Source organism: Lissotriton vulgaris, chromosome 5, assembly GCF_964263255.1.
Source record: "Lissotriton vulgaris chromosome 5, aLisVul1.2, whole genome shotgun sequence".
NCBI classification, from domain to species: Eukaryota; Metazoa; Chordata; class Amphibia; order Caudata; family Salamandridae; genus Lissotriton; species Lissotriton vulgaris.
Window position 1 is genome coordinate 1,364,083,766 of NC_141693.1, and position 27,098 is coordinate 1,364,110,863.

The window sequence follows — 27,098 nt, forward strand, 5'->3', positions numbered from 1 at the left end:
GGCCGCTCCCGCAGAAGGCCCCGTCTCGGCCGAGGCTCCACTTCACCTCAGCGAGCCCCAGCGGGTGCCTCAAAACTGCCCGGGAAAATGCCACAAGTGTCGTGGGACTGCAGGTACACTGTGTTGGTCAAATATTCATCAGAGAGTCAGGATAAATGAAGGATTTGTTGCGGGATGGACGGAGCTCGCTCAGCACACGTCCGCCATGGTGGCTTGCCACGCACACCTAATAGAGTTCAATTTTAATGAACTTTGCTAGTCTTTTAGAATTTTGTAAGAGCAAAAGGTTTATTTTGCCATGTCAAATTGGCAGGCCAGAGACATGTTTTACTTGCTAATGAGTGCTGTAGTCCTGTTGTAGCATTTAATGTAGAGGCCCTGGCTACATGCAGTACCATATGTTAGAGACTTAAAGATAAATTAAATGGACCAATCAGGGGTATCCCAATTTCACTATGTTTAAGAGGGAAAGCCCAAAGGCGGTGGCACCAATTAGAAGGAGTAAAGTGCACAGAGTTCTAAAAGCCAATATAACTGATTCAGCAAAGAAAGACAAAAATCTGGGGTGACCCTGCAGAAAATGCCAGGTCCGAAACTGTGGCTCACCTGAGGCATAGACGACTTTGGCATGGTGCAGAGGGGGCCAACATCTCCCTCTTTCTCTGTCATCATGCCTCCAATGGTGTGCATGTAGGCTAGCTCTTCCTGGTAGAAGAGGCGGGCAAGCTGCTACGTTTTCTCCTGCTTGCTCGGGTCTCCTTGCCATGTGGCTACCATATATCTGAGTCATTGGTTTTTCCTCCCCAAGCTGTTGGCATGTATGGTTGTCGTGCAGGGTTCAGCGTACATTACTTCCTGCGGAGTCTGTCAAGTTTCCTCTGCTCCCTGTTTGAAAGTCCAGAAGAATGTCTTTCTTCACCTTGTATGGCGTTCCTCTCTCTTGCTTCCTTCCTGTCATTTTTTTTCTGGTGATGGTGGTAAAAAAAACAAATTGATGTCTGATATAAAGAGGCATCCCATCCCAGTGGGAATGGGTTCAAATATAAATGGAATTGAAATCACATCAGATGGGACACTTTGAACATGCGTTGCATACAGAAAATCTTGGCAGACTTTCAGACGATGCAAGGAGATGGAGCAATCTGCCCCTCTTGCTGATGAAAAACAGCTATTTTCAAAATGATTAGATATATCTTACAACATACCCCTATTCAGTCCCTTACACGTATTTTAGGCAAATGGAAGGAAAAACAGTGAAACGTGATGCGGGATGACATATACCACATATTGCACTGACCACATTTTATCAATCAGTCTAAATGGGGATCCTCAGATCCAACATTATTACTAGGCTTCTCAACTCCAGGTGTTAATGTACTAGATACACCAACTGACTCAGAGCCATACATTAAACTGGATGGATATATTATGATGGATCTGCATTATATATACAGAAGGGGAAAGGAAAGACTTTTCCACTGCCCTCTATGCTGTGATCAAAGCATGGAGAATAGCAATGGCAATGACAGGGTGACTAACGCCCGATATGCCTCGCAGGAAGGGCACACTGTTTAAAGAAACAGTAAAACTGAGAGTGTTCCGGCAACAGGGTCTCATTGTCATCTATAAAATGGGTGAGTTAGTAGGCGCAGTCGAAATGAAGACATTTACTCAAATTGGGAAAGAATATGAGCTAGCAAAAACATAAAACACAGATACGTGTAGCTGAAGCATGTTCCTGCCATCAGTAACACGAATGTGAATGAATATACGTGAGGCCACCCTAATAGAAAGTTGAGTTCTAAAAGAAGAGCTCACAAGATTGGCCGTATGGCACATTTATAAAACACTACTATGTAACACCCCTGCCCGCCTGATGTGCCTAAGGGAAAGTGGAAGGGAAAAATTGGCACCATAGAGGATGTTCTCTGGGGGCAGCTTTGATGTATCTTACAGAAGTGGTCATAATAGCAAGTATGAGGCCTACTCAAATCAAAATTCTGCATACAGCATGCTATTATTTTATTAATATTATTATTATTGGGTTTTTATAGAGCGCACGCTACTCAATGAGTGTCCAGTCGGTAGGTTCGATGTCCAGAGGTCAGGTAAACTGATTATAGAAATGCTTGATTAAACAGCCACGTTTTTAGACCCTGTCTAAAAGCACTCTTAAGCTCTGTTTAAAAGCTCTCATCTTTGATGGCTCATTGACATAGAGAGAGCGCTTTCCAGCTGGAGTTGGCGAGGACTGAGAAGGAAGAGCCACCCCATTTCTTTCTTCTGGTTCTAGGCATGGCAGTCAACATGGCATCCTAGGAACACAGAGTTCTCGTCGGTAGATAGTGCTTGGATCTGTTGGTTCGATAGCAAGGACCTGTCTGATAAAAGGCTATGTGAGCCAACACCAGTCCCTTGAAGTGCACTCTTTCATGGATTGTCAACCAGTGTAAATCATTGAGGTGCGGATGAACATGGTCATGTTTCCGGAATTTGAGGAGAAGTTGGGCCGATGCATTCTGCACCAACTGAAGCCTTTTGATTAGGTATGCTGGAAGGCCCAGTACAGTGCATTGGTATAATCCAGCCATGATGTAATGTGCACTTGGATAAATGTTTTCTGGCATTGTGAGGGAAGCAAGAATGCAAAGTGTTTTAGAGATCCTATGGGGCCGAAACGTGCACCTACCACACTGCCTACCTGTGGATGAAAGTATAGAGAATTATCACATTTTACCGATAGGAAACGTGCACCTGTAACCGTGGTGGGGAGAGAAGGAGTGGAGCTGGACCACAAAACGTACCACAGGTTGAAGAGGGGAGGCCAAAGGCTAATACTCCGATGTTAGTGGAGCTGCACTGAAGATTGCTCTTGGAGCATCCACTGAAATACCGCTGACAGACATGCCACAAATCTTTCCCGTACAAGGAGAGTATTACTATCCCATGTGAGGAAGATGTGCGTGTCTTCAGCGTAGGACATAAGCTGTACCCCATATGATTCTATCAGAGCTGCCAGAGGAGAGATGTATACATTAAATTTCATAGGACTTAAGGCAGAGCCCTGAGAGACGCTAAATCTTAAAGGTATGGGGGTCAGATGTGAAGGGTGACATCCAAACTGATAGACTTCTGTCAGATAGAACAGACCCTAACCAAGTCAATGCGGTGCCATCATTTCCGGTGTCACTCAGTTGTTGCAGAAGAGTGGGATCGAAGACTGTATTGAATGCTGCCAATAAATTTAAAAGCAGGAGGGCCACCTGCTTCCCCTGGTCTACTGTTAGCTTGATTGTATTGGACACTTCAACCAGAGTTGATTCTGTACTGTGTCCAGGGCAGACGCCTGACTGAGAGGAGTGCAGCAGCTGATTTGTATCCAAATATGTGGACAGCTGGGTGTTAATCAACTTCTTTATGATTTTGGAGAAGACTGATAAGTGCACATGGAGGGGAAAACAAGAATAAGAATGGCTTGATGAGTGGATCCTGATGTTTTCCACCCCCCACTTGCCCTACTGAATTATCCGAATAAAATATATATGGATGATTTTGCTATTAATGTTGTGAGCTCTTGATATGATTGATGATAATTTTAAAATCAGGCAGACTATTGCCTTTTGTTTCCTGTCTTTTTTTTAAACATATAATTCAATAATGAATACTTCTATAAAAATGATCTGAAAATGAGCTTTTCTGGATTAGCAGGAAGTTGAGGTCCAGTTGGGTGCCGCTGCGTCTGTGAGTGCTATTGACCTGTGGGGCACTTTTCTTGCCGTTTTTGGGTGCTGCTTGGTGTTCCTTGGAGGCCGCAAGGGAGGACCCGTTGTGGATGTGCTTACTGAGGGCTGCCTGACATTTTACCGAACGCCCTGCCTGACTGACGGACTCCAACCCCCAAAAGGCTCTGGGGCTGCTCACACCTGTGCTCAGGCTTGCCAACGCCCACAGCACCGGCGCAGTTACAAAACCTTGCCGCACCCGCTTTCGCGGGTGCCGCTGCGTCTGTGAGTGCTATTGACCTGTGGGGCACTTTTCTTGCTGTTTTTGGGTGCTGCTTGGTGTTCCTTGGAGGCCGCACGGGAGGACCCGTTGTGGATGTGCTTACTGAGGTCTGCCTGACATTTTACCGAACGCCCTGTCTGACTGACGGACTCCAACCCCCAAAAGGCTCTGGGGCTGCTCACACCTGTGCTCGGGCTTGCCAACGCCCACAGCACCGGCGCAGTTACAAAACCTTGCCGCACCCGCTATCTCGGGTGCCGCTGCGTCTGTGAGTGCTGTTGACCTGTGGGGCACTTTTCTTGCCGTTTTTGGGTGCTGCTTGGTGTTCCTTGGAGGCCGCACGGGAGGACCCGTTGTGGATGTGCTTACTGAGGGATGCCTGACATTTTAACGAACGCCCTGCCTGACTGATGGACTCCAACCCCCAGAAGGCTCTGGGGCTGCTCACACCTGTGCTCGGGCTTGCCAACGCCCTCAACACCGACTTATAAATTGTCTTGGCCCCTCCGCTGCGCGGGAGCGTCCCGGGAGAAGCCCGGGACAAGGGCGGGCCGTCTGTGGCCGTCCGGGGCCGGCAGAGGCTGGGCTGGGCCACCCCTCTTTGATCTCCAAGCCTGTGGTTTGCAATAATATATATAGTTATTTATTGTATTATCTTCATTCTGCTATTATTGATGTAATCAGTGTAATGTAATGTAATATATATTGAGTGTGTTAATATAGTGCACTTTGCACGTGTGCTACTATTTTAAACCCATTGGATTCATTGTTCAGCAAATATGGTGAAAAATGCTAAGGATAAAATAGCTGTTAATCCCCCCCTACCTACTCTGACAGCAATAGATCGAATTCTGCAGCAGACGATTAGGGTGGTCGCTTCTGCTATTGAAAGCACGGAAAGGCGTCTGTCCCTGCCATCCGGTTTCCTTTCCCCCTTAGCCAATTCAAACATGACAAGTATAACTCCAATAAATGAGAGGTCTTGCAGGGATTCCACGGATGTTAATGATTTATTACCTTCAACTGTAAGACTATCCGTGACCCGCTCCCGATCTCCTAGTAACCAGATTGGCGATCCTACTCCCCTAAAGGAGGATGCCTCAGATAATGAGGGTCAAGATATTTTAGAAAGTCCAATTCTTATTTTAAATATTAGTGACAGCCCCTGTATGAGAACTAGAGGGCAGAAGTCTAGATCTAAACAAAAACATGTTGCCAGAGATAGGCAACAAAACTAGTAAAAAGAACACCAAATTTAAAGAAAATAAATCTACAGAAAATAAATCCATAGAAAATGTAAACGGGAGTATAGGGAGTGAGATGAACGACCACCCAGAGACTATCCCTCTCCAAACTACTAATAGAGACCTAAATGATGAACCTTTCTGGGAGAGAATGGAGACTCTATTAATGACTTTCTTTGAGCCTATAACCTTAAAAGTCAAGAACATAGAATCTAGGCTACTTAACATCGAGGGTAAACTTGCTAAACAAACGACCTCCAGTGAGGTTAAGTCTCTACCTCACACAAGTGCACCATGCTCCAAAACTGGCTCTTCAGCCTCTGTTAAAGTGACAGTTCCAGTTAAAACATCAGCTCCAGTTAAAACATCAGCTCCAACTAAAGCATTAGCAAAGTCCAATCATTTGAATCCAAAGCCTACTGTGCGGCCTGGCCAAAATGGTACAACGGGAGATACTCGAATTCAGGATAAAGGGTCCGTAGATTCACTTATGGCAACTCCAAATGTTTCTTCGCTTGTACCACCAGTACAAAATAGAACAGCAGAGCCTCAACATGGGGAAGGAGAAACACCGAATCTCTTTAATCTAAATCTTCCTCCAGAAGCTACACCTTACACTGTGGTTTTAACAAATGTACCTCCAATCTCCCCTAATACCACTGAAAATTGGTTAACTCTGAGAAACAAATCCCTCTACTTTCTGTCATCTAGGGTAGGACTAAAAAATCATCTTTTCTCAGAGTTCAAAATGGTCTGACGAGCTAGATGGGTGGGTACTTCGACTAAAACATTGAGGGGTGATTGTGTAGTTCTATCATTTCGGTCCCCCCCCAATTGGTTCACACAATATTGGAAAGAGCTGCCATGGGGACTTATGATTCACATCTTGTCAACATCCTCCCCCTTGGTTATTTTAGCTCTCCTCCTCCACCTATTAGACACATACTCTCTGATTGTTATCCAACCAGGAAGTGTGAACAATCATGGTCTAGAAGATATGGAATTTCTACATTTAATTACTATGATACTCTTAGTGGGCTGGAAAACATCGACTGACTGTGGTCAACTACAACAATTCCCACAGTATCAGGTTTAAATGAAGTTATACACATTGATCCTTGCATGGAAGGATACGCAGATGAATCCGGGGAGAAATGTTTACCAGTAGTGCTAACCACGTGTGATGTTGTGGAGCTTGTGGGGGGTGTTCTGGCAGCAGAAGATGACCTGGTGCGGGGGGGGCAACCGGCTTGCCCCTCCTTTATACGTCAACTCCACCTTGATATCTCCTGCAGTTCAGCCTATTCCTCCAAAGAGTCCAGCGGTGTTTAAAATTTCTTCATGGAATATTGCCGGTATCAGATCTAAAGTTGAAAACTCTATTTTCACAGACTTTGTTCCATCTCAGGACTTGCTTTGCTTTCAAGAAACAAGAAGTCTTGAACCAGTGCACTTGTTAGGTTACAGAACTTTCTGTACTCCAGCTGTAGCTATTCCTCATGGGAGGCCGAAATGTGGCTTGAGTGTTTACCTATCAAATAGATTAGCGCTTGAGAAAATCACTGAACCTGTCAAAGACATTTATTTTCAAATGTTGGTTCTCCATCAGACTCGTGACATCCCAATTGTTGTTGTTAATATATATAATAATATCCCTTGTGATGATGTCACAAATGTTTTAAGGAAATTGACTAAAGCGTTGTTTACCCAGGGAAAACTTTCCAAGCACAAATTGATGTTGATTATGCTGGGAGATTTTAATTGTAACTTGTGCGAATTGACTAAGGATAACAGGTGTGGCGTAGCACGAGATGATGGTGAGGGACTTTTCCATTTTAAACATAATCTCTTAGGGGAACAATTTACCATCTTGCTAGCTAATTTCGATTTAGGATTTGCAAACGAAATGTGTATCTCTGCCCCTATATTAGCCCCAACATTTAATGGTAGAGGTTGCTCTACAACTATAGACTATATCACAATTTCCAACAACTGTGGGAATAGAATACATTCTTTTAACGTTTATGATATAGTACTGAGTGACCCTTTTCCGCTTCATGTGTCTATTCTGCTGCCTACTCCATCATTATTGTTTAGTGATGGGGTTAGTAACAGTCTGGCCACCGATTTAGCAATTGGTAAGACTAATGGTTATACCCTTAAATGGGCTATGATAAATGAGGCAGAGATAATTAAAATAGTGGTTGAAAAATGTTTCTCAGAAATAGTTGCATGTTTAGAGATAGATTCACCACCTGAAACTTGTCTTGCATCTTTTTCTGTTATTTCAAACGAAATTAAAAACTCCCTTACTAGGCAATCGAAGAATCAGAAGAAGGAGGGAGGCTGGTTTGATTCCAGATGCACTAGGGCTTATACAGCCCTAAAAAAGGTGTTGCATAATAAACCTAAGTCTGCAGAAGACATCCGCAGACCCAGGAATGATTATAAAATGGCAATTAGAGATAGGAAAAATACTCTGAGGTCGGAAGCCTGGGAGGCTCTTCATTTAGCCTCCAAAAGAAACAACAGTGTGGGATTTTGGAAGACAGTGAGAACACCCTTTCTTAGTGAGGAGCTGGGGCCAAAAGTAGATATAGCAATACCTGAAACAGACTGGGTCAGTCACTTTTCGAGAGTATATGAGGGAGGAGAACATGATGGCGAAGAACATACTTGGTCTCTGATTTCCTCTCTTGACTACCCCTTGAGCAATGATCTCTTCTTTACTCTTGAGGAGGTTAAAAAGGCCCTGAGTAGAAGTAAGGGTGCCAAGGCACATGGCCCAGACGGGGTTCCCATAGATTTATTTAAAAGTATTCCATCTTTGTGGGCGCCCCTTCTGGTCCAGGTGCTTAACGCCAGTTGTGTCGCTGATTTCCTCCCCACCTGGGTGGAATCTGTTATTGTCTCGATTTACAAAAAGGGAAACACACAGGATCCAGCCTGTTATAGGCCCATTTCCTTACTGGACTCTTTTACTAAAATAGCGGGTAGAGTCATCCTGGACCGACTTCTGGATTGGGCGGAGGCAAACTCCGTTCTGTCTGATCTTCAGTATGGCTTCCGTTCTGGTTTGGGGACAGTAGAACAGAGCCTGAATTTGATGATGCTGGTCGGGAAATACATGAGGGCTAAACAAGGCAACTTGTTCTAGGCCTTCATGGATCTCTCGGCTGCGTTTGATTGTGTGGTACATTCTAAACTGTGGTTGATATTAGAAAAACTCGGGGTTGATTCAAACATTATTTATTATCTTAAACGTTTTTATAGCAACGCGTCGGCCCGCGTCCGCTACGGCCTTAGGGGAGAGTGCATAGACCAAATACCAATCAGGAGTGGGGTCAGGCAGGGATGTGTCCTGGCCCCCTTCCTTTTTAACTTGTATATAAATGGACTGGAAGATGCCTTGTGCAAAGATAGTTTGGATCCCCCATTTGTAGGTGGTCGCCCAAAACCAGCACTTTTGTACGCTGACGGCGCTGTACTCATGTCACGTACTCAAGTGGGCTTACAGCGGGTGGTTGATAGCTTTTGCCACTTTATGAATGAGCTAGGCCTGAAAGTCAATACCTCAAAGACTTTCACTATGTATTGTGGCAGACAAATTAAATCTAAGAGGCCAATTTTTATAGCGGGACAGAAGCTTGATTTCGCTAAACAGTTTTCTTATCTGGGGATACTTTTTGCCCAAAACGAGACGTGGTCCCAAGCTGTCTCTGCGAAAAAACTTGAGTTTACTAGATCAACCGCTGCTCTCAAAATCTTCTCAAGTAAATTAGGGACCAGACCCCCTGTAGAATTGATTAAAATATACAAAGCCAAATGTGTAGCAGTGCTACTTATGGTAGTGGGGTCTGGGGTTTTGAAAATTCTTCACCTATTCAAGTTGCCAAAAACTCCTTTTTAAAATATATATTGGCACTCCCCAAAAGCTCCTCCAATTTTAACTGACACTCTGAATTGGGCCAGTGTTATATCTCAGACCTGGTTAAAATAGAGCCAGTGCTGTTGTGGCACAGACTCTGGACTCAAGAGGCAACACATTTAAACAGAGACGTTCTAACAGACAGTTTGAAATTGGAAGGTGCTACCAAAATACCTTGGGTGAGGTATGTTTTTAACTTCTTGAAAGATATTGGGAGAGAGGAATACTTCGCGAATCCCACAGATATCGAAGAAATTTCACAAAAAGATTTGAAGAAGCAGTGTTTGGCCTTCTTAGATTCCCACCGGGTTGCTGCGAAGGTCTTAAAACCCTCTGTTCAGTAGCACCAATTGGTTTTAGCAACTTTTAAGATTCAGCCCTATCTAATCTATGTAACTAATAACTATGAGCGTTTCTTACTCTCACGCTTTAGATTTAATATCTTCCACAGATTGGTCAGTTTTCCTACGATCAATAACTGGACGCACGATCTACCATTTTGTCCCTGTGATAATGTCTCCTCACAGAGTACCATTCATGTATTTCTATTTTGTAAATTGTATCATGAAATGAGGAAAAATGTTCTATTGCCATTTTTAAGAGTATTAGGATTTCGTCATTGCCGTGCGGCGATGATTAGTATGCAAGCTTTAGATAATCATGTATCTGTAGCAGCAACGACCTTGTACCTAAGGAATGTGATGATCATCAGGAAATGTATGACTACATATTTGCACTTTAAAAAATAGTAATTCCTTTTTAAAATTGTTAATGTCTTATTTATGAATCCAATGAATTATTGTATTTTTATATTTTTCTTTTATACTGTAATTTGTAATTTTTAACTTGTACTTTTATGATTGCATACAACAATCGAATAAAGATATTTTGAATTGAATTGAGGTCCAGTTATATTTTTAACTAAACACAAATAAATTGATGACCATAACAAATCCAAACTATCGGGATTAAACTTGCATGAATAGGCAAGCCAAATGTTCATCCTCGAAAAAAAAAGATCTAAATTCTAATAAGATATAGAAGATGATTTACGAATTAAAAAGAGCGGAAGTTGGGTATTTTAAGTTACATTCAGTTGGCAGCATTGGTCTATTTCCAGATTCCATTCTAGTTCTGTTTTTGTTCAATAGAACCTTTAGCATAAATTAACATTATGCTCTTTAGCCATTAATATAATTTAGGGTACCTAAAGACTGCTTGATGTTTAGCAACAAAATGTCTTTGATTTTTACAACTCTACTATAATCTAACTTCTTCACAATAAGTTTTTGCTGTTAATTTGTAGGGCAGGAATAGCATAAAAAGAAGCATTTTGATACACATAAAATGGCCTATGTTTAGTGACTAAGAGTGGTTTTACCACTTTGATTGTTGTTTTCCCTGAAGATGGAACTAAGGTATTGATTAATCTCCTATTAGAACAAACCACTGCAAACAGACCAAAGAGTACAGAGAAGCATTCTCTAAGATGTACTGCTCAGATTTTTACAACTCAGAATCAACGAATCAGAACTAGGAGAATATTGCAAGAACGCATTATAACTTCTAAAGATAGGGCTGTCACAACCACCTCGGAATATGACAAACTAGATGTTAAGATTATCTGTTTGCACCAGAAAACCATTTTAACTACTAAATTTAAGGCATCAATAGATATTTGGGGGTAAAAGTAGTGGAAAATTCTAAAGAATTTAGGAAACTGTGGATAAAATATGCATTACGTTTAAGCCGCTAAGGGCAGTTGACAAGTAATGCACACACTGGACCCCATCTTCACCACCAGTGACAGCTTCAAATACAACTTCACCTCCTGCTCCCATGGACTGACCACTCCATCATCTACTTCCAAATCAACACACTGCAAGCCAACACCCTCACCAGTATCAGCCCAACAAGCTTCACCTGGGGAAAAATCTAAGAAGGAGATTGGCTCAGCGCCCTCATCACAGGTCAGCCCAAACCCACAAACAACCTCAACAAGAACATCACCAGCTTTAACAACTGGATTGAGAACTATGTTGGCTCATTCTCACACATCTAACCTAACAAGCAAGGAAGATCCAATAAGCAGGCCAAATGGTACACAGATGGCGGTTGGAAGGGAGCTCCGGAGAGGAGCTCCGAAGGCTTGAGATCTGAATGCGGATTTTATCCCAGTTAAGCCTGAATACGCCAAATTGGTCAACCGAGAAACTGGATAAACATGAGGGTAACTGGAATTCGAGTTAATTGTACTCACGTTCAGCGAGGGAAGGCAGAGAAGACTACACGGGCAGGTCCAGGCTCAGCTCGTTGAGCTAATCAGTTCCTCCCTACTGAGATCGGTGAGGGGTACAGGTGCCAGTGAGGGGCAGTGTCCGTTGCCCACAGCCACCCTATAATCTGTTTGTGCCCTGTTTCGGCGCCGGGAGTTGGAAGTGGAGGAGGGCGGCGCGAGGCAGGGGCATTGGCTGTGTGAGGCAAAGGTGATAATCGTCCTGCAAGCTGTTCGACCCCCGCAACTGGATCACGCAGCACCAGAGGAAAAGCGGGGCTGTTAGAGACAGAGGGCAATCCCAAGAGCCCCGGCCACTCTAATGCCTGTGGAGGAACAGCGGTGCGAGGAGGAGCCCCCAGCATCTCTGAACACCGGAAGAGATTGTTCGGCAAAGGTGAAGTGCCTGGGAGGGAGCGGCCGCCACCGGGAAGAGAGGTGTGTGAGGAATCCGTCTATCGCCCGGCAAGCAGTTTCTACACGGCTTGCGAGAAGGAAGCAGGAGCAAGTCCCGCCCCTCCTTTCAAAGCGTCCCTCGACACTATAAGCAGGGCAACGCTCTAACAGTGGGACCGGATTGAGCGAGTAGGAGGCAGCAAGAAAGAAAATAATGAAAAGAGGAGTCTGATTGCACACGGGACAAACGGCGAGCCGAGTTGCAACGCATTCCTGGGAGTGGTGAGGCACTTTTGGTTTTTGCTTTGTCTTTCTATTACACAGACATTGACCTGGAACAGGCTGTGAACTAAGGGGCTCAAAGGAGCCTTAACACCATTTCTTCATATTAGGCGCTTTATCCTAATTATGTAGGTGGAAATGAACAGAGGACTACTTCTAGAGGAACTCAGTAGAAATTAACAAAGGACTGTGATTGTGAGCAAAGTGGAAATTAACAAAGGACCAACTCGGAAGCTGATCCACTAACATGGACATAGGACTTCACTCAACTCCAGCCGGATTCTATCTTGGCAGCCATTTTGGTTGGGGCAGTGCTCTGTTTATAGCTAAATCTTGATTTCTTCTCCCTCACTGGCTCGGATAACCACTGATGAATCTAGGGAACGTATATTTTCTAACTCCAGAAGAGTATTTAGTAAATTAAGACACAAGCTCTCTAGTCTACAACATGGCAGGTCACCATCTAAAACCTGAAGGTTCGAACTCGTACTCAATAATTTACCCTACCAGTATGTCTAAAAATTCTTCAAAATCCTTTAACCAAAACATTCTCAGAACTAATCCCGAAACTTTAATTCTGGACCCATCTGCCAACTCTAAAAAGGGCGTGTTCATTAATGACTTTATTTTTTTTACAAATAGAATGGCCAGATGGAAAAACACAATAAGCAACTCACTAAAAATTCAGGAATCAAAGAATATTCCCTATGGAACTAAGTGACTGATCACGCCATCTAGAAAAGTGCGAGCAACATTAAATATTACATGCTATAAAAATGGCACATTGCTCATTCAAGTTGCCAACAGTGATCTGGAACGCTTTGAGAAATTCTTCTCTATATATTAAAAAATCAGGTTATCAGCAGTTCCTCTTCCAGAAAACCTAATCCACATTCGAACCATCAAGCAATGGTCCCTCATGGGAACCTATCTGATACGATGGAAATAGGCAGGGAAAGTGTCTTACAACAGTCTAGCCAAGTTATTTCGTCTGGTAGTACTAACACCAATGAAGAACCCCAACCTTTACACCAGGTAACCATTAATACGCAGTCTAGTACTATTGGTAGCGAAGGTAGACTAGCTATCATAAACACTAGGGTCGAGCCCCAAATATCTTCCCAGGAAGACGATTTCTCAAATGATAGTGAAACTGGATCCACCATGACTTTAGAAACTCAACAGTCGGTTACTACCTTAGCATTAAAAGACACGTTACCTAACGAGGAGCCCCAACAATCGTTTCCCCTTGAGTCTTGCTCTCATCCTAACCCGAACACTAATTATGACCCTCAAATGGGAACGGTCAGACGGGTGGATAGTTCGTTAGTAGATCATGGTAGAGGAAATGACACGCAGGGTGACATCACAGGGAGTGGCAGACCCGTTTCCAGGCTTAAAAATACACAGACAGCTACTGCAGAGACAATCAAAACTTGCCATCCGATAAAAACGCCCACACAACAACCTACGAGTATACCTCACAGATCGGACGTCGGAATAACCAGACCCCATCACATAAAGGGGGATGTTTTAAACTTCAGCTCGCAAACTTGTAAGACTTACAAAGCTATGCTATCCGCTATTAAAGATATGAGAAACCTGCTGTGCCTATCAGAAAAATGGCTTGCCAGAATGGATGTCCTTCAGGTTACCTCGAGGGAAATACAAGTTAAACACAGATCCACCCCCATGGCGGTATCAAACAGAATTCACCGTCCACGCTCTGAACTCAACTATCTGTCAAATAGTGAACTTTTATCCATTTTATCTTCCTATGAACCTTCTCCCACTGTTCATAATAGGACAGGAGAAAATCATATCCAAACAATCAAAACAATCACAACCAATGGGGACAGAACCTATCAGTCCAATGTAAGAGGGCTTAATGCCAACAACCTTAAAAATGTGCCCTTGGGGCGTGGCCAAGGCGGCAATGCAGTAGGACGTGCACCGGAGGAGCTCCCGCTGCACGCCGCTACCTTAGGCAATTTAAGCGGAGCCAGGGCACCTACCTGCCGCCCGGGAGGTGTGGAAGTCCTGCTGACCTCGACACTGCCGAAATCGGGGAGCCTCTGACCCCGGAGGGCTCCGGGAGAGACTAAGCGGTGACAGTGCAGCCGACCAGCCGGAGTAGCCGCCATTTTGTGCCTTGTGCCCTGGGGTTCGGACTGCGGCGTAGGTGGCGAGGGGACGATCTCCTGGACATCGGAGCACTCCCCCGGCGGGAGAAGGTACGCGGCGACGAGCTGACTGCGGGGTGCGAGGAGACCTGGCCCCTCCTGCACGGCGGTGGCTGCCTGGCTGAGGTTGCTTGTGGTCCAGAGCGGAGCCCGCCGTTCTCCCCCGCCTGCGGCTTGAACTGCTGACCTCCGGTGAGGTCGGGTGCCTCCGCATATATTGGTGGGTGCCGGACCCGGGGCTCCAGTGCCGGTGGGGCGCTTGTGCTGAAGAGGGCCCCTGCCGGAGTCCCGGTGAAGACTTGCTGCTCCCTGCCCCGTGGTGTTGGGGGCTGGCGGCGGCTGACGGCTGCGGCCTCGGGGGCACTGGCTGGAGGAGCCCTCTCGCAAGGTGGGCAGTGGAGACGGCGAGACAGTGCTGGTGGGGCCGCCCGGGCAGCTGCGCCAGGGGGGAGACTCCCCCGCATTGAGAGGTCGGCGGACGAGGGAGATGGCGGAACTGTGATCCGCCATTTTGTCTGCGGTTTGGGGGTCTGTGGGCCCCCGGAGCACCTACGCGCCTGCTCCCCTGTTGGCCGCTGGAGATCCTGTTGGGCGGCACCGGAGATCGCCGGTTGCAGGGGTGGTGAATGACCCCGTTGCGCCAGTGAACCACGCTAGTGAGGAGTCGACCGCCGGGGGGCGAAGTGAGCGCTGAGCCCCGCCATCTTGAGGCAAGGATCTGAGTGCCGGAGGCCTGCGGTGGGGCCCATCCTTCGACTGGCGATAGGATCTGCTGTGTGGAGAGGTGTGCGGCCTGCGGGGGAAGTCGGCGGGGGAACTGCCCGGGGTTTGAGGAGATGGGTTCCTGGGAGCCTGGGAGTGGTGACCTGTGCTGAACGACTCCCCCTGCGGCCTGCGAAGAGTGCGGCTCCTTGGAGGACCCCCTCGGTGGTGGAGGGGCCGGAGCTGGCGGGCACCTGCTGCTACATAAGACATCTGAGGCGCCACCAGTCTAAGGCGCGAACAGGTACTGTGCCGGGCCCTTCGGGTGGGAAGAGTGGCCCCAAGGGGTGGTAGACAATTCAAGCCGCCCTCCACCATTGACTTTGTGGGGTTCAATACGGCAACCTGGTGGTTGGAACGTGGGCCCCAGGGCTGAGTGAACTCTAGAGTATAGTCTGGGCCTAACTTTACTTTTGCACCACCTTGACTCTCTTGGCGGGCGGCTCTTTCCTCTCAGGCGACCACTGGCCGGTCCTTCTCCTCTGGCCTCACGCCCTCCGGGCTCTGATAGTCCCGCTAGTGTGCCTGTGTTGTGAGCTGGGGCTTTGCGGGTGAAGAGGTGGAATTGCTGGACTGGTGTGTGGTAGGAGGCGTGGGGGCTGAGCTAGACCCCAGCTTAGACCTCAGCACGGCCCTCTCTACCCCGGTTTGGCTTCTACGACACAGCGAGGAGTGCCTGGGACCCTAGACTTCAGGTGGTGGTCATTCGCAATGGCGCGCTCCAACAAAGGCAACAAGGCTGAATCGTCAGCGGCCCCCATGGACAACACTGTTGTCGCGATGTGGGGAAAGACTGGGGCAACTGCCGCCGGTCACTCAGGCGTTTATGTCCATCTTCATGTCCGAATTGAAAACGGAGATTGGCTCGCTGCGGTCTGAAGTGCACACGTGTGTAAAGGAGATGCGGAAGGAGGTCACGGAGCTTGGTGACCGTGTGGATGGGTTGGAGCGGACGATGGATGCGCGCACGGAGGACCAGGAACACCTCTGGCAACGCCTGGCGGCCCTTGAAGAGCAGAACATCGTGCTTCAAGTGAAACAGGAGGACCTAGAGAACAGGAGCCGCCGCAACAACCTCCGTATCCGGGGAATTCCTCTTGGGGAAGAGGGGGAAGACGCCATGGGATACGTGACGCAGCTCCTCAATGAGATCTGGGGGGACGAGAAGGCTTCTCCACTGGCACTGGATCTGGCGCACCGAGTGTCCGCCTCGCCGGGCAGGTCTGGACTCCTACCGGACATACTAACGCGGGTCCATTTCTTCACCGAGAAAGAGGCAATCTGGAAGGCCGCACGAGATAAACCGGACCTACAATACAGAGGCCACAAAATTCAGATATTTCAAGACCTCGCGCCCAACACCCTGAAGAGGAGACGAGCATTCCGACCAGTGACTGAGAAGTTGCGCAGTATGGGCATTGCGTACCAATGGGGTCACCCGTTCGCTCTGATATTCCAGTGGGAGTCCAAGCGGAGAGCCATACGGTCCTACACAGAAGCGGCGCAACTCATACGACTGCAGGGGACTCCGCCGGCGAGCCCGTCTCTGTCTCATAAGCGGGAGAGGAGGGCCGCGACACCCTCATGGACTACTGTGCGCCGACAGCATCGCTCGACGTCCGACGGTGAGCAATCGCCCTCACAGGCCAAGCAAGATATCATTGCTCACATCCGGTCCCTTGAAGGGGACAAAGAGGGGCATGGGGGGCGCTCCCCGACATCTTGACTGGCGACATGCTAGCGTTCCACCTTTTCTGGTACTGTGGCTCCACTCCTGGGCCTTGGGCCGTCTCTCATTACACCCTGGCTCCTAGGGGCGAGATGGGGGGCATGTGGGAGCTCTTCGAATGTAGGATTTCTAAGACTGTCACGACCCCCCCTCTTCGACTGTCCTTCAGGGAGTTACCTCCCAGAGAACGGCCAAGCCTGTGGGTGTAGGATGCTCTGTAACGAGGACAGCACAATGAGGACCTGTTGGCTGCCATTGTTGTTCTACCTGAGTGGCCTTCCTGGCTGCTCTTTGCTCTCTCTCCTTTTCTCTATTTTTCCTATTTCCTGCTATCCTATGCTCTCTCTTCTCTCTTTTTGCTGGAGGGTGCGGGGTGGGAACGACGGCTGTAGGGCTGGGGTGTGGTGCTGCAGATACATGGCTATTGTGCGCGTGAGATGCGCGGGATGTGTGCTGTGCGATTGTGGCCGGGGGACGCCCAGAATCAGATATGGCGGTGAATGCTTCTAGTCCTTTGAAGGTCCTGACGCTTAACGTGAAGGGCCTTAACTCGCCTAACAAGCGTAAGCAGGTTTGGCATTATCTCTTAAAGCAACACCCTGACATAATTTTTCTTCAAGAGACGCACCTCATGCAGGTGGACACTGCGCGCATGACTCACCCTAAATATCCCCTTCAGTTTTGGGCTGCAGCTGACACCAAGACAGCGGGAGTGGCAATTTTGTGCAGGGCTGGTATCAGGCAGGGGGGCGGCAGGCCCTTCCGGGGTGGCGATGGACGATTTCTTCGTGTGGAGGTGGAAGTTGGGTGCCGCCACATCACGCTGTGCAATATCTATGCCCCTAATCAGGCGCAGGACCGCTACCTTCGAGATCTCTTAGGGGGGCGGATACCGCAGACCGGCTCATCCCTTATTGTGGGCGGGGACCTCAACTTGGTTTGGAATCCTAAGGTAGACAGGAGTGAGAACTCCTCCAGTGGCGCAGGAGCAATGTCCGCGACTTTGCGCAAGCAGCTGACAGACCTTGGGCTGTTTGACGCCTGGCGGTACTTCTCCCCGGATAAGCGAGGGTACTCATACTATTCGCATGTCCATAGGTCCTACTCTCGCATCGACTACCTGTTTGTAACTAGGGATCTTCTCTGCGACACGATGGAGGTCGACATGTCCGATATCTCCCTCTCTGATCACGCCCATGTTGAGCTATTGCTACAGGATCCGGCGGCGCGACCTGCCCGGGAACGGAGGTGGTACCTCCCGCCGAGCATTCTGAAGGACTCGGAGGCTGTGGAGGACATTAGGGGAGCCATTGTCTCCTACTTTGAGAACAACGACCTTCCTGAAACTCCCTTCCCGGTGGTTTGGGACGCCTTCAAAGCTACCATACGGGGCCATATCACCTCCCTCGCAATTGCGAGGGCACATGACGCTCGCGCAATGGAAGATAAACTCGTGGGAGACTTGAGGACGGCGGAAACACAAGATCAGGGCCACTCCACTCGGCACACGAGGCGGCATTTAGCTAATCTTAGGGGCCAGCTCAGGCTGATGCGAACAAATAGGGCTGAGACCTCCCTCCTGGCACTGAAACAGAGGTATTTTGAGGGAGGAGACAAAGTGGGGAAGCTCCTAGCATGGAGGCTGAGGGCCCGAGCCGCGAAGGAACATATAACAAATGTCCAACTGCCCGATGGGACCAGGGTGGTGACACCAGGGGATAAGTGTCGAGCTTTCCGGGACTACTATACGGCATTGTACACAGAAGAGCAGCCACCTTTGGAGCTGGTGGGGGAAGTACTGGGGCACTACGGGGGTGCGACACTGCATCCGCAGCATGCTGAGGAACTAGAGGGACAGATCCTGCCGGAGGAGATAGCTGCGGCAGTCCGCGAGCTCCCCTTGGGGAAATCACCAGGGCCTGACGGGCTTCCAATATCCTTCTATCGCATGTATCAGGCACAGCTAGGCCCTTACCTCCTACGCCTGTTTAACTCCTTCACCGACGAGATGGGTCCGTCCCTTGACATGGGAATGGCAGAAATCGTCCTGATCCCGAAATCTGGGAAAGACACCTCCCTGTGTGCGTCGTACCAGCCGATCGCTCTTCTTAACTCGGATTTTAAGATTTACACCAAGCTGTTAGCGAGGTGCATGAGCCCACACATGCCGAGCTTGATTGATCCTGATCAGGTGGGCTTCATCCACGGGCGTCAGGGAGCGGACAACGTCCGCAGGGTCGCTCACCTGGTAGGGAAGACCCATCACTGGATGATCCCTGCCTGCCTTCTCTCGTTGGACGCAGAGAAGGCGTTTGATCGGGTAGACTGGTCCTTCCTCAGAGCGGTGCTGCGCCGGGTGGGGCTCGGTCCAAAGATGATTGCCAGGATCATGGCCCCATATATTGCGCCGCGGGCTAGGATAAGGGTCAACGGGTAGCTCTCGGAGCTGATCCGCATTGAAAGGGGTACCAGGCAAGGCTGTGCGCTCTCGCCCCTTTTATTCGCCCTCGCAGTTGAGCCCCTGGCGGATATGATACGGAGAGAACCTAATATTCACGTTGTTCCTCTAGGCGGTCAAGACAATAAGGTATCACTCTTCGCAGACGACCTTCTTCTTGCGCTGACACAGCCCCGAGAATCCCTACCGGCAGTGCATGCTGCACTGTGCCTCTTTGAGAGAGCTTCTGGCTTGAAAATCAATCATGGCAAGTCCTGGGTGCTCAGCCTCACTATCCCGAAATCGGACATCCCCTCTTTAGAGCACTTAGCCCCTTATAGATGGTCGACCCAGCACATCAGGTATCTGGGCCTGACGTTGACTCCCTCGTTGGACGGCTGGACGGCAGCCAACTGGAAAGATCTTCAACGCGCTATCCTGGAGGATCTGAGGCGGTGGAGACCACTTGTACCATCCTGGCTGGGCAGAATCAACGCCATCAAGATGTCCATACTGCCCAAAATCCTGTACCTATTTCAATGTCTGCCTACTCCTATCCCGCTACATAGCATCAGAGGCCTAGAGCGCGATCTAACGACCTTCATCTGGGGGTGGAAGAAACCCCGCTTCTCCCAGGCTCTTCTGCTGGCGCCCAGGGACCGGGGAGGACTGGCCTTCCCAAACCTGGTGGAATATTACTGGGCCGCTCACCTTCGGTATGTAGTGGAGTGGGGTGTAACGGAAAGCGAAAAAGGGTGGCTCCATATGGATAAGGCCGTGACTGGGCGCACCATATGGGACCTGGCATGGAAACCTAGGGCAGGGCGATCTGCGAGCGCATACTTAGCGGGGCCCACAAAAACTGTGCTGGAGATTTGGGACAGGATAGCAGTCCGTAAGGGCCTTACAACCTTCCCCTCGCCCCATACCCCTATCGAAGGGAACCCAGGTTTCCCCCTGGCACATCGGACGGGGGCTTTCCGTAAGTGGTCTCAAGGCAACTGTAGGGTGCTCACAGATCTGTTTGATGGGGGCTCCCTCAAGACTTTTGCGGACTTTAGGGAGGAATTTGGGGCGCCGCTTGCAGCCGGACTGCAATATGCACAACTGAAACACTGGGTGCTAACGGACGATACCTACCACGAGGCCACACGCGCCTTTACTCCGTTTGAGCAATTGGCTCGCTCCTTTACAGAGACGAAGGGGCTGATTTCCAAAATCTATCGGATCCTGCAGCACCCGCGCACTCCGCCTTCCCAGCCGTATCAACAACGCTGGCACTCCCTCTCGGGCGTAGACATCTCCCCGGCACAGTGGTCCAGGTTGTGGCGAGATATACCCCGGATTTATCGTAGTATTTCACAACAGGAGAATGCCTACAAAATGATGACCCAGTGGTACTACACGCCGCAGCGGCTACATAGAATGTTTCCAAACTCTTCCCCTGTGTGTTGGAGGTGCAGGTCTGCGACTGGGAATTTTCTGCACATATGGTGGTCCTGTCCCTTGCTGACCCTCTTTTGGAAGAGGTCTTGAGTCACATTAGGAGGGTGCTGGGGTTTCCTCTGCCTGAAGCCACTTGTACGATACTACTGGGTATCAAGCCTGCAGGATTGAAGGCCCTCACTCGGAGCGACTGGGCGCTGGGGCTTCAAATGCTGGGAGCAGCTCGGCAGCTCATTGCTCTGTACTGGAAGAGGGTAGAGGCCCCGCCAATTGCTGCATGGTTTACACGTCTCTGGCATGTCATGACAATGGAGCTTCTCACAGCTCGGCTACAGGCCCGAGATGTGCGCTACAAAGCGGTGTGGCAACCTCTGGTGAAATATCTATGCACCACAGAACAGGCGCGTTACATGCCCCCCAAGCTGCGAGCGCTGCGATTAGTGGAGGATGCTGTAGTTCCACCTGACCCTGGTAGACTGCTCCATCAGGATTCAAGCAAGCCGGGTAGCTTGTCTCCTTTCTGGTGAAGAATTGGCTTGGTAGTTTAGTCTGCCCTGTTCCCATGATGCACTGGGCCAGGGACAGACTGATTTGCGCATAGCCAGGTTCTGAGCTGGGATGGGGCAGTGAGATAAATAACGGTGATGGATCAAGCCCTGATCTTTGGACTGGGTAAGAATGGTCTGTTTAACTCAGACACTCTGTTCATCACCACCCCCTTTTCTAAATCGTTTTTGGCCACTATAGGTGTGGCAGGGTATACTCAGACATGAGTCCCTTTCTCACTGCTCCATCAGTATTCAAGCAAGCCGGGCCGAAGAAGGCTGAAATGCCAGAAACCGGTCCCCGGTAGCTTGTCTCCTTTCTGGTGAAGAATTGGCTTGGTAGTTTAGTCTGCCCTGTTCCCATGATGCACTGGGCCAGGGACAGACTGATTTGCATATAGCCAGGTTCTGAGCTGGGATGGGGCAGTGAGATAAATAACGGTGATGGATCAAGCCCTGATCTTTGGACTGGGTAAGAGTGGTCTGTTTAACTCAGACACTCTGTTCATCACCACCCCCTTTTCTAAATCGTTTTTGGCCACTATAGGTGTGGCAGGGTATACTCAGACATGAGTCCCTTTCTCACTGCTCCATCAGGATTCAAGCAAGCCGGGCCGAAGAAGGCTGAAATGCCAGAAACCGGTCCCCGGTAGCTTGTCTCCTTTCTGGTGAAGAATTGGCTTGGAAGTTTAGTCTGCCCTGTTCCCATGATGCACTGGGCCAGGGACAGACTGATTTGCATATAGCCAGGTTCTGAGCTGGGATGGGGCAGTGAGATAAATAACGGTGATGGATCAAGCCCTGATCTTTGGACTGGGTAAGAGTGGTCTGTTTAACTCAGACACTCTGTTCATCACCACCCCCTTTTCTAAATCGTTTTTGGCCACTATAGGTGTGGCAGGGTATACTCAGACATGAGTCCCTTTCTCACTGCTCCATCAGGATTCAAGCAAGCCGGGCCGAAGAAGGCTGAAATGCCAGAAACCGGTCCCCGGTAGCTTGTCTCCTTTCTGGTGAAGAATTGGCTTGGTAGTTTAGTCTGCCCTGTTCCCATGATGCACTGGGCCAGGGACAGACTGATTTGCATATAGCCAGGTTCTGAGCTGGGATGGGGCAGTGAGATAAATAACGGTGATGGATCAAGCCCTGATCTTTGGACTGGGTAAGAGTGGTCTGTTTAACTCAGACACTCTGTTCATCACCACCCCCTTTTCTAAATCGTTTTTGGCCACTATAGGTGTGGCAGGGTATACTCAGACATAAGTCCCTTTCTCACTGCTCCATCAGGATTCAAGCAAGCCGGGCCGAAGAAGGCTGAAATGCCAGAAACCGGTCCCCGGTAGCTTGTCTCCTTTCTGGTGAAGAATTGGCTTGGTAGTTTAGTCTGCCCTGTTCCCATGATGCACTGGGCCAGGGACAGACTGATTTGCATATAGCCAGGTTCTGAGCTGGGATGGGGCAGTGAGATAAATAACGGTGATGAATCAAGCCCTGATCCTTGGACTGGGTAAGAGTGGTCTGTTTAACTCAGACACTCTGTTCATCACCACCCCCTTTTCTAAATCATTTTTGGCCACTATAGGTGTGGCAGGGTGTACTCAGACATGAGTCCCTTTCTCACTGCTCCATCAGGATTCAAGCAAGCCGGGCCGAAGAAGGCTGAAATGCCAGAAACCGGTCCCCGGTAGCTTGTCTCCTTTCTGGTGAAGAATTGGCTTGGTAGTTTAGTCTGCCCTGTTCCCATGATGCACTGGGCCAGGGAAAGACTGATTTGCATATAGCCAGGTTCTGAGCTGGGATGGGGCAGTGAGATAAATAACGGTGATGGATCAAGCCCTGATCTTTGGACTGGGTAAGAGTGGTCTGTTTACCTCAGACACTCTGTTCATCACCACCCCCTTTTCTAAATCGTTTTTGGCCACTATAGGTGTGGCAGGGTATACTCAGACATGAGTCCCTTTCTCACTGCTCCATCAGGATTCAAGCAAGCCGGGCCGAAGAAGGCTGAAATGCCAGAAACCGGTCCCCGGTAGCTTGTCTCCTTTCTGGTGAAGAATTGGCTTGGTAGTTTAGTCTGCCCTGTTCCCATGATGCACTGGGCCAGGGACAGACTGATTTGCATATAGCCAGGTTCTGAGCTGGGATGGGGCAGTGAGATAAATAACGGTGATGGATCAAGCCCTGATCTTTGGACTGGGTAAGAGTGGTCTGTTTAACTCAGACACTCTGTTCATCACCACCCCCTTTTCTAAATCACCTGGTAGACTGCTGGCATGAGGTTTGGATGTGAGAGGCCTTGAGCATTAGTAGCGATGTTGATTGCCCTGACAACTGACACAGTGCCCCATATCCCCCTTCGCTCCCCACCTTGGGCTCCCAGTGGCTCTTCTCTCCCTTCGTCCACGCCTTTCCTCTACTCCTACTGTCTTCTTTATCTTGCTGTCCCCTTTCCTGTTGTTCTACTGCAGTTTTGACCACCTTGGTCTTATAGTTCTACCTCTTGGGTTTAATGGTTACAGATGTTCCGAAGTTTGAACCACCTTGTGCAGTGATTTCACAGTCTCAGTTGACTGAATGTGAAGCGACCGGCCCTTGTGGGTTGTAGGTAAACCGCTGTGTATATCTTTGAGCTTGAGTACTGACAACGGTTTTCCATTTTTCATGATGTAACGTGGCCGGCCCTGTTGGGTTGTAGGCTTAACGCTGTGTGCAACTCACTTCACTGCAACCCCCTGTTATGGGGACAAAATAAAAAGATTTGACAATAAAAAAAAAATGTGCCCTTAGTGCCGGAAGAGTCTGTCTCGGCTAGGATCAATGATCAGAAACACATGCGGTGTATACTACTAAACTGTCGCTCAGCAAATAAACAGGCGGCTGACATAGCCGACATCATTCTAAGCCTAGAAGCAGACATTACCATCTTAACTGAAACTTGGTTATCAGACTCATCCTCGCCCTGTTTAGACCTGTTAGTTCCACCGAACTACCAAATCATGAGACAGGACAGAAAGGATGGTAGGGGTGAAGGTATCGCTTGTATTCACAGATCAGACATCTCCATCACAAAAGTTCATGCTGACCCTTTAGAGTCTTGTGAATATATGGGCATGTCCCTTAGAACAGCTGATAACCAAAACTATAAACTCCATGCATTCTACCAGCCCCCAGGTACAAAGACCAAATTCATAGACCAGCTAATAGAAATCATTACCACCAACTCTAACCCGCAGTCTAACGATATCTTCTTAGGAGACTTTACTATGCATTGGGAAGATCAGATAGATAGTCAAATCACAATCCTTAAAACCTTCCTCGTAGAGCAATCGTTAGTCCAAGGATGTCTTCTTCCCACCCACTCTAAAGGATCCACTTTAGACTGGATTATAGCTAAAGAGAAAGAGATAGAGAACATTGTAATCACACCATGTGATTGGTCAGACCACCATATAATTACATTCGAAATTCCTTTCAAAAAAATCAAATCATCTGCACAAGCGGTGAAACCAAAAAAATGGATCAGGGACACTTGAGGAATTAATATGGAAAACATAACCGCACGCTGTATTTTAGATTTACAAGCTCCCAAATGCATGGTTGATGTCAATGATCTCACTCTGCACTATAACAAATCGATGTCAAATATTCTCGAGGACATAGCCCCATTAAAATTGAAAAGGATCACTGACAAGATCGAAAACCCGTGGTTCAATGATGCCCTTAATGAAGAAAGAAGATCAATGAGACTATCAGAACGCACATGGAGACAACATCCGTCCTCGCCCCACTTATCCCTTCCGGGACAATCCAGGAAAGCTTACAATAAAAGCATTATTAAATCAAAAAAATAATTTTTCAGGAAAGAACTGGATAATGCTGTAAACAGACCCAGGAAACTTTTATGATCTACTCAAAGAATAATCTAACGAATCAGCCAAAGTAGCACCATTCATCACCATAAAAAGTCTAAATAGTGAAGATTGCTCAGTCTTCTTTACAGATAAAGCTAACGCCTTGGAGAGTGAACTAAAAAAAGCAGCCGAAGACATGGAAAGTAAGAAGGATATGGATGACGAAGAACTGGTTCAACAAGAATTAACGAAACCTAAAAACAATGCAAGATGGTCAGGTTTTAAAGCGGTCAGTGAATTAGACATTGCAAAGATCATGTTGACCACTAAACCTAACAACCATTATAACGATCCCCTACCAGCAAAATGCTGGTCCACCTTTAACCACCTGTTAATCCCAGTTTGGACTAAGATCATAAATGCCTCACTATCACAAGGTCAAATCCCGGCCTGCCTTAAAACAGGACAAGTCACTCCTCTGTTAAAAAAACCAACAGAGAACCCCTCTGTTCCAAACAATTTCAGACCTGTAACTAACATTCCCATGTTAGCTAAAGTATTGGAAAAATGTGTCCAACAACAATTGAGTCTACACATTTCCAAATTCAACCTGCTAAATGTTTGCCAATCAGGCTTCCGTCCTAACCACAGCACAGAAACTGCAATTTTGCACATAGTAGATAACGCATTCCTGGCTCTTGACCACAATAAAACCTGCCTCTTAATCTTACTGGACCTGTCGTTGGCGTTCGACACGGTAAACCACGCCAAAATCCTAGATAGATTGGAAAACAGAATGGGACTAGAGGGTACAGTCTTCAACTGGTTCAGCTCCTTTCTTGAGAACAGATCCCAAAAATTCATTGTTAACCAAACCCTTTCTGGCCCGACCAATAATACAATCTGAGTTCCACAGGGATCAACGCTTTCGCCAGCGCTATTTAATCTATAAGTTGAACCACTCACGGAAATATTACATAAAGCAAATATTGCTTTCCACATGAATGCAGATGATACTCAGTTGTACATCAAGGTTGTATCAACAGAAGAACAGAATAGATAAAGACAATGAACCATGCACTGTCAAGAACCCTCCAATGATTAACCAAGAACCACCTGAAACTAAACCCTCAGAAAACCGAATTCCTACTTATTTCACTGCAGAAAAGTAAATTAAAGACAGCAGAATGGGTCAACCTTATCACTGCTCTAAATTGTACTCCAAAGATTGTCGACTCTACCAAATCACTGGGAATTATTCTAGATAAAAACCTGAACATGTCAGCCCATACCAATACAATGGCAAAAAACGCCAGATTCCATTTAAGTTACTTGCAAAAACTTAAACCTTTCCTGAATAAAACAGACCTTAAAACTGCATTTCAAGCGATGGTCATCTTAAGGATCGAATACGGATGCACTACCCTGGCTGGGCTCCCCAAAATCACAACAGCCCCTTTGAAAGCCTGTCTTAATGCAGCCACAAGGCTGATAGCGGGATCCAAAAAATTCGACCATATCTCCCTTCACCTGAAAATGCTAAACTGGCTGCCTTTCGAAGCAAGAATTCATTTCAACTTGGCATGCATCACCCATAATGCAATCCATCACAATACTCCAGGTTACCTGGCTTAGAAACTCACTCTCTCCGGAGTTAACCGACCCTCTAGGAGCAAAACAGACTTACTTCTAAAACCGGCGCGCTTCCGCAAGAAAAAGACTTATGACCGAGCATTCTCAGAAGCAACACCAAGAATTTGGAATGTACTCTCACCAAACATCAGAAGAATCACATCCATCGCAACCTTCAAAAAGGAAGCAAAATCTTTCTATATGAGCAAATTTCTCCCACAGGACTGATTGGATGACTGCTTGTCTATAAACTGATCACTTGTCTATAAACTGCTCACTTGCATTCAGTGCTCTGCTATCCGATGTTGGTACAAAGATGATCATGTTAGTTAGCTGTGCCTTGGTCATTCAACAATTGACTGTATATATGTTGATATGCTATA

The 27,098-nt window shown here is 47.8% G+C and overlaps 1 protein-coding gene across 1 annotated transcript; it reads left to right on the forward strand.

The window, feature by feature from the left end:
• Positions 1-13,695: 13,695 nt before the first annotated feature.
• LOC147712602 (uncharacterized) lies at positions 13,696-24,964 on the forward strand. Its single transcript, XM_086920358.1, has 2 exons — positions 13,696-14,051; positions 24,020-24,964. Exons 1-2 carry the CDS (start codon positions 13,703-13,705, stop codon positions 24,763-24,765), a joined length of 1,095 nt encoding a protein of 364 aa, XP_086776484.1. The 5' UTR covers positions 13,696-13,702; the 3' UTR covers positions 24,766-24,964.
• Positions 24,965-27,098: the final 2,134 nt, after the last annotated feature.

Coding starts and splice junctions, on each gene's coding strand:
- LOC147712602 (XM_086920358.1), top strand. CDS start 13,703: ATGCTATCCGCTATTAAAGATATGAGAAACCTGCTGTGCCTATCAGAA. Junction 14,052..24,019: donor TAAAAATGTGCCCTTGGGGC/GTGGCCAAGGCG, acceptor ATGTGCCCTTAG/TGCCGGAAGAGTCTGTCTCG.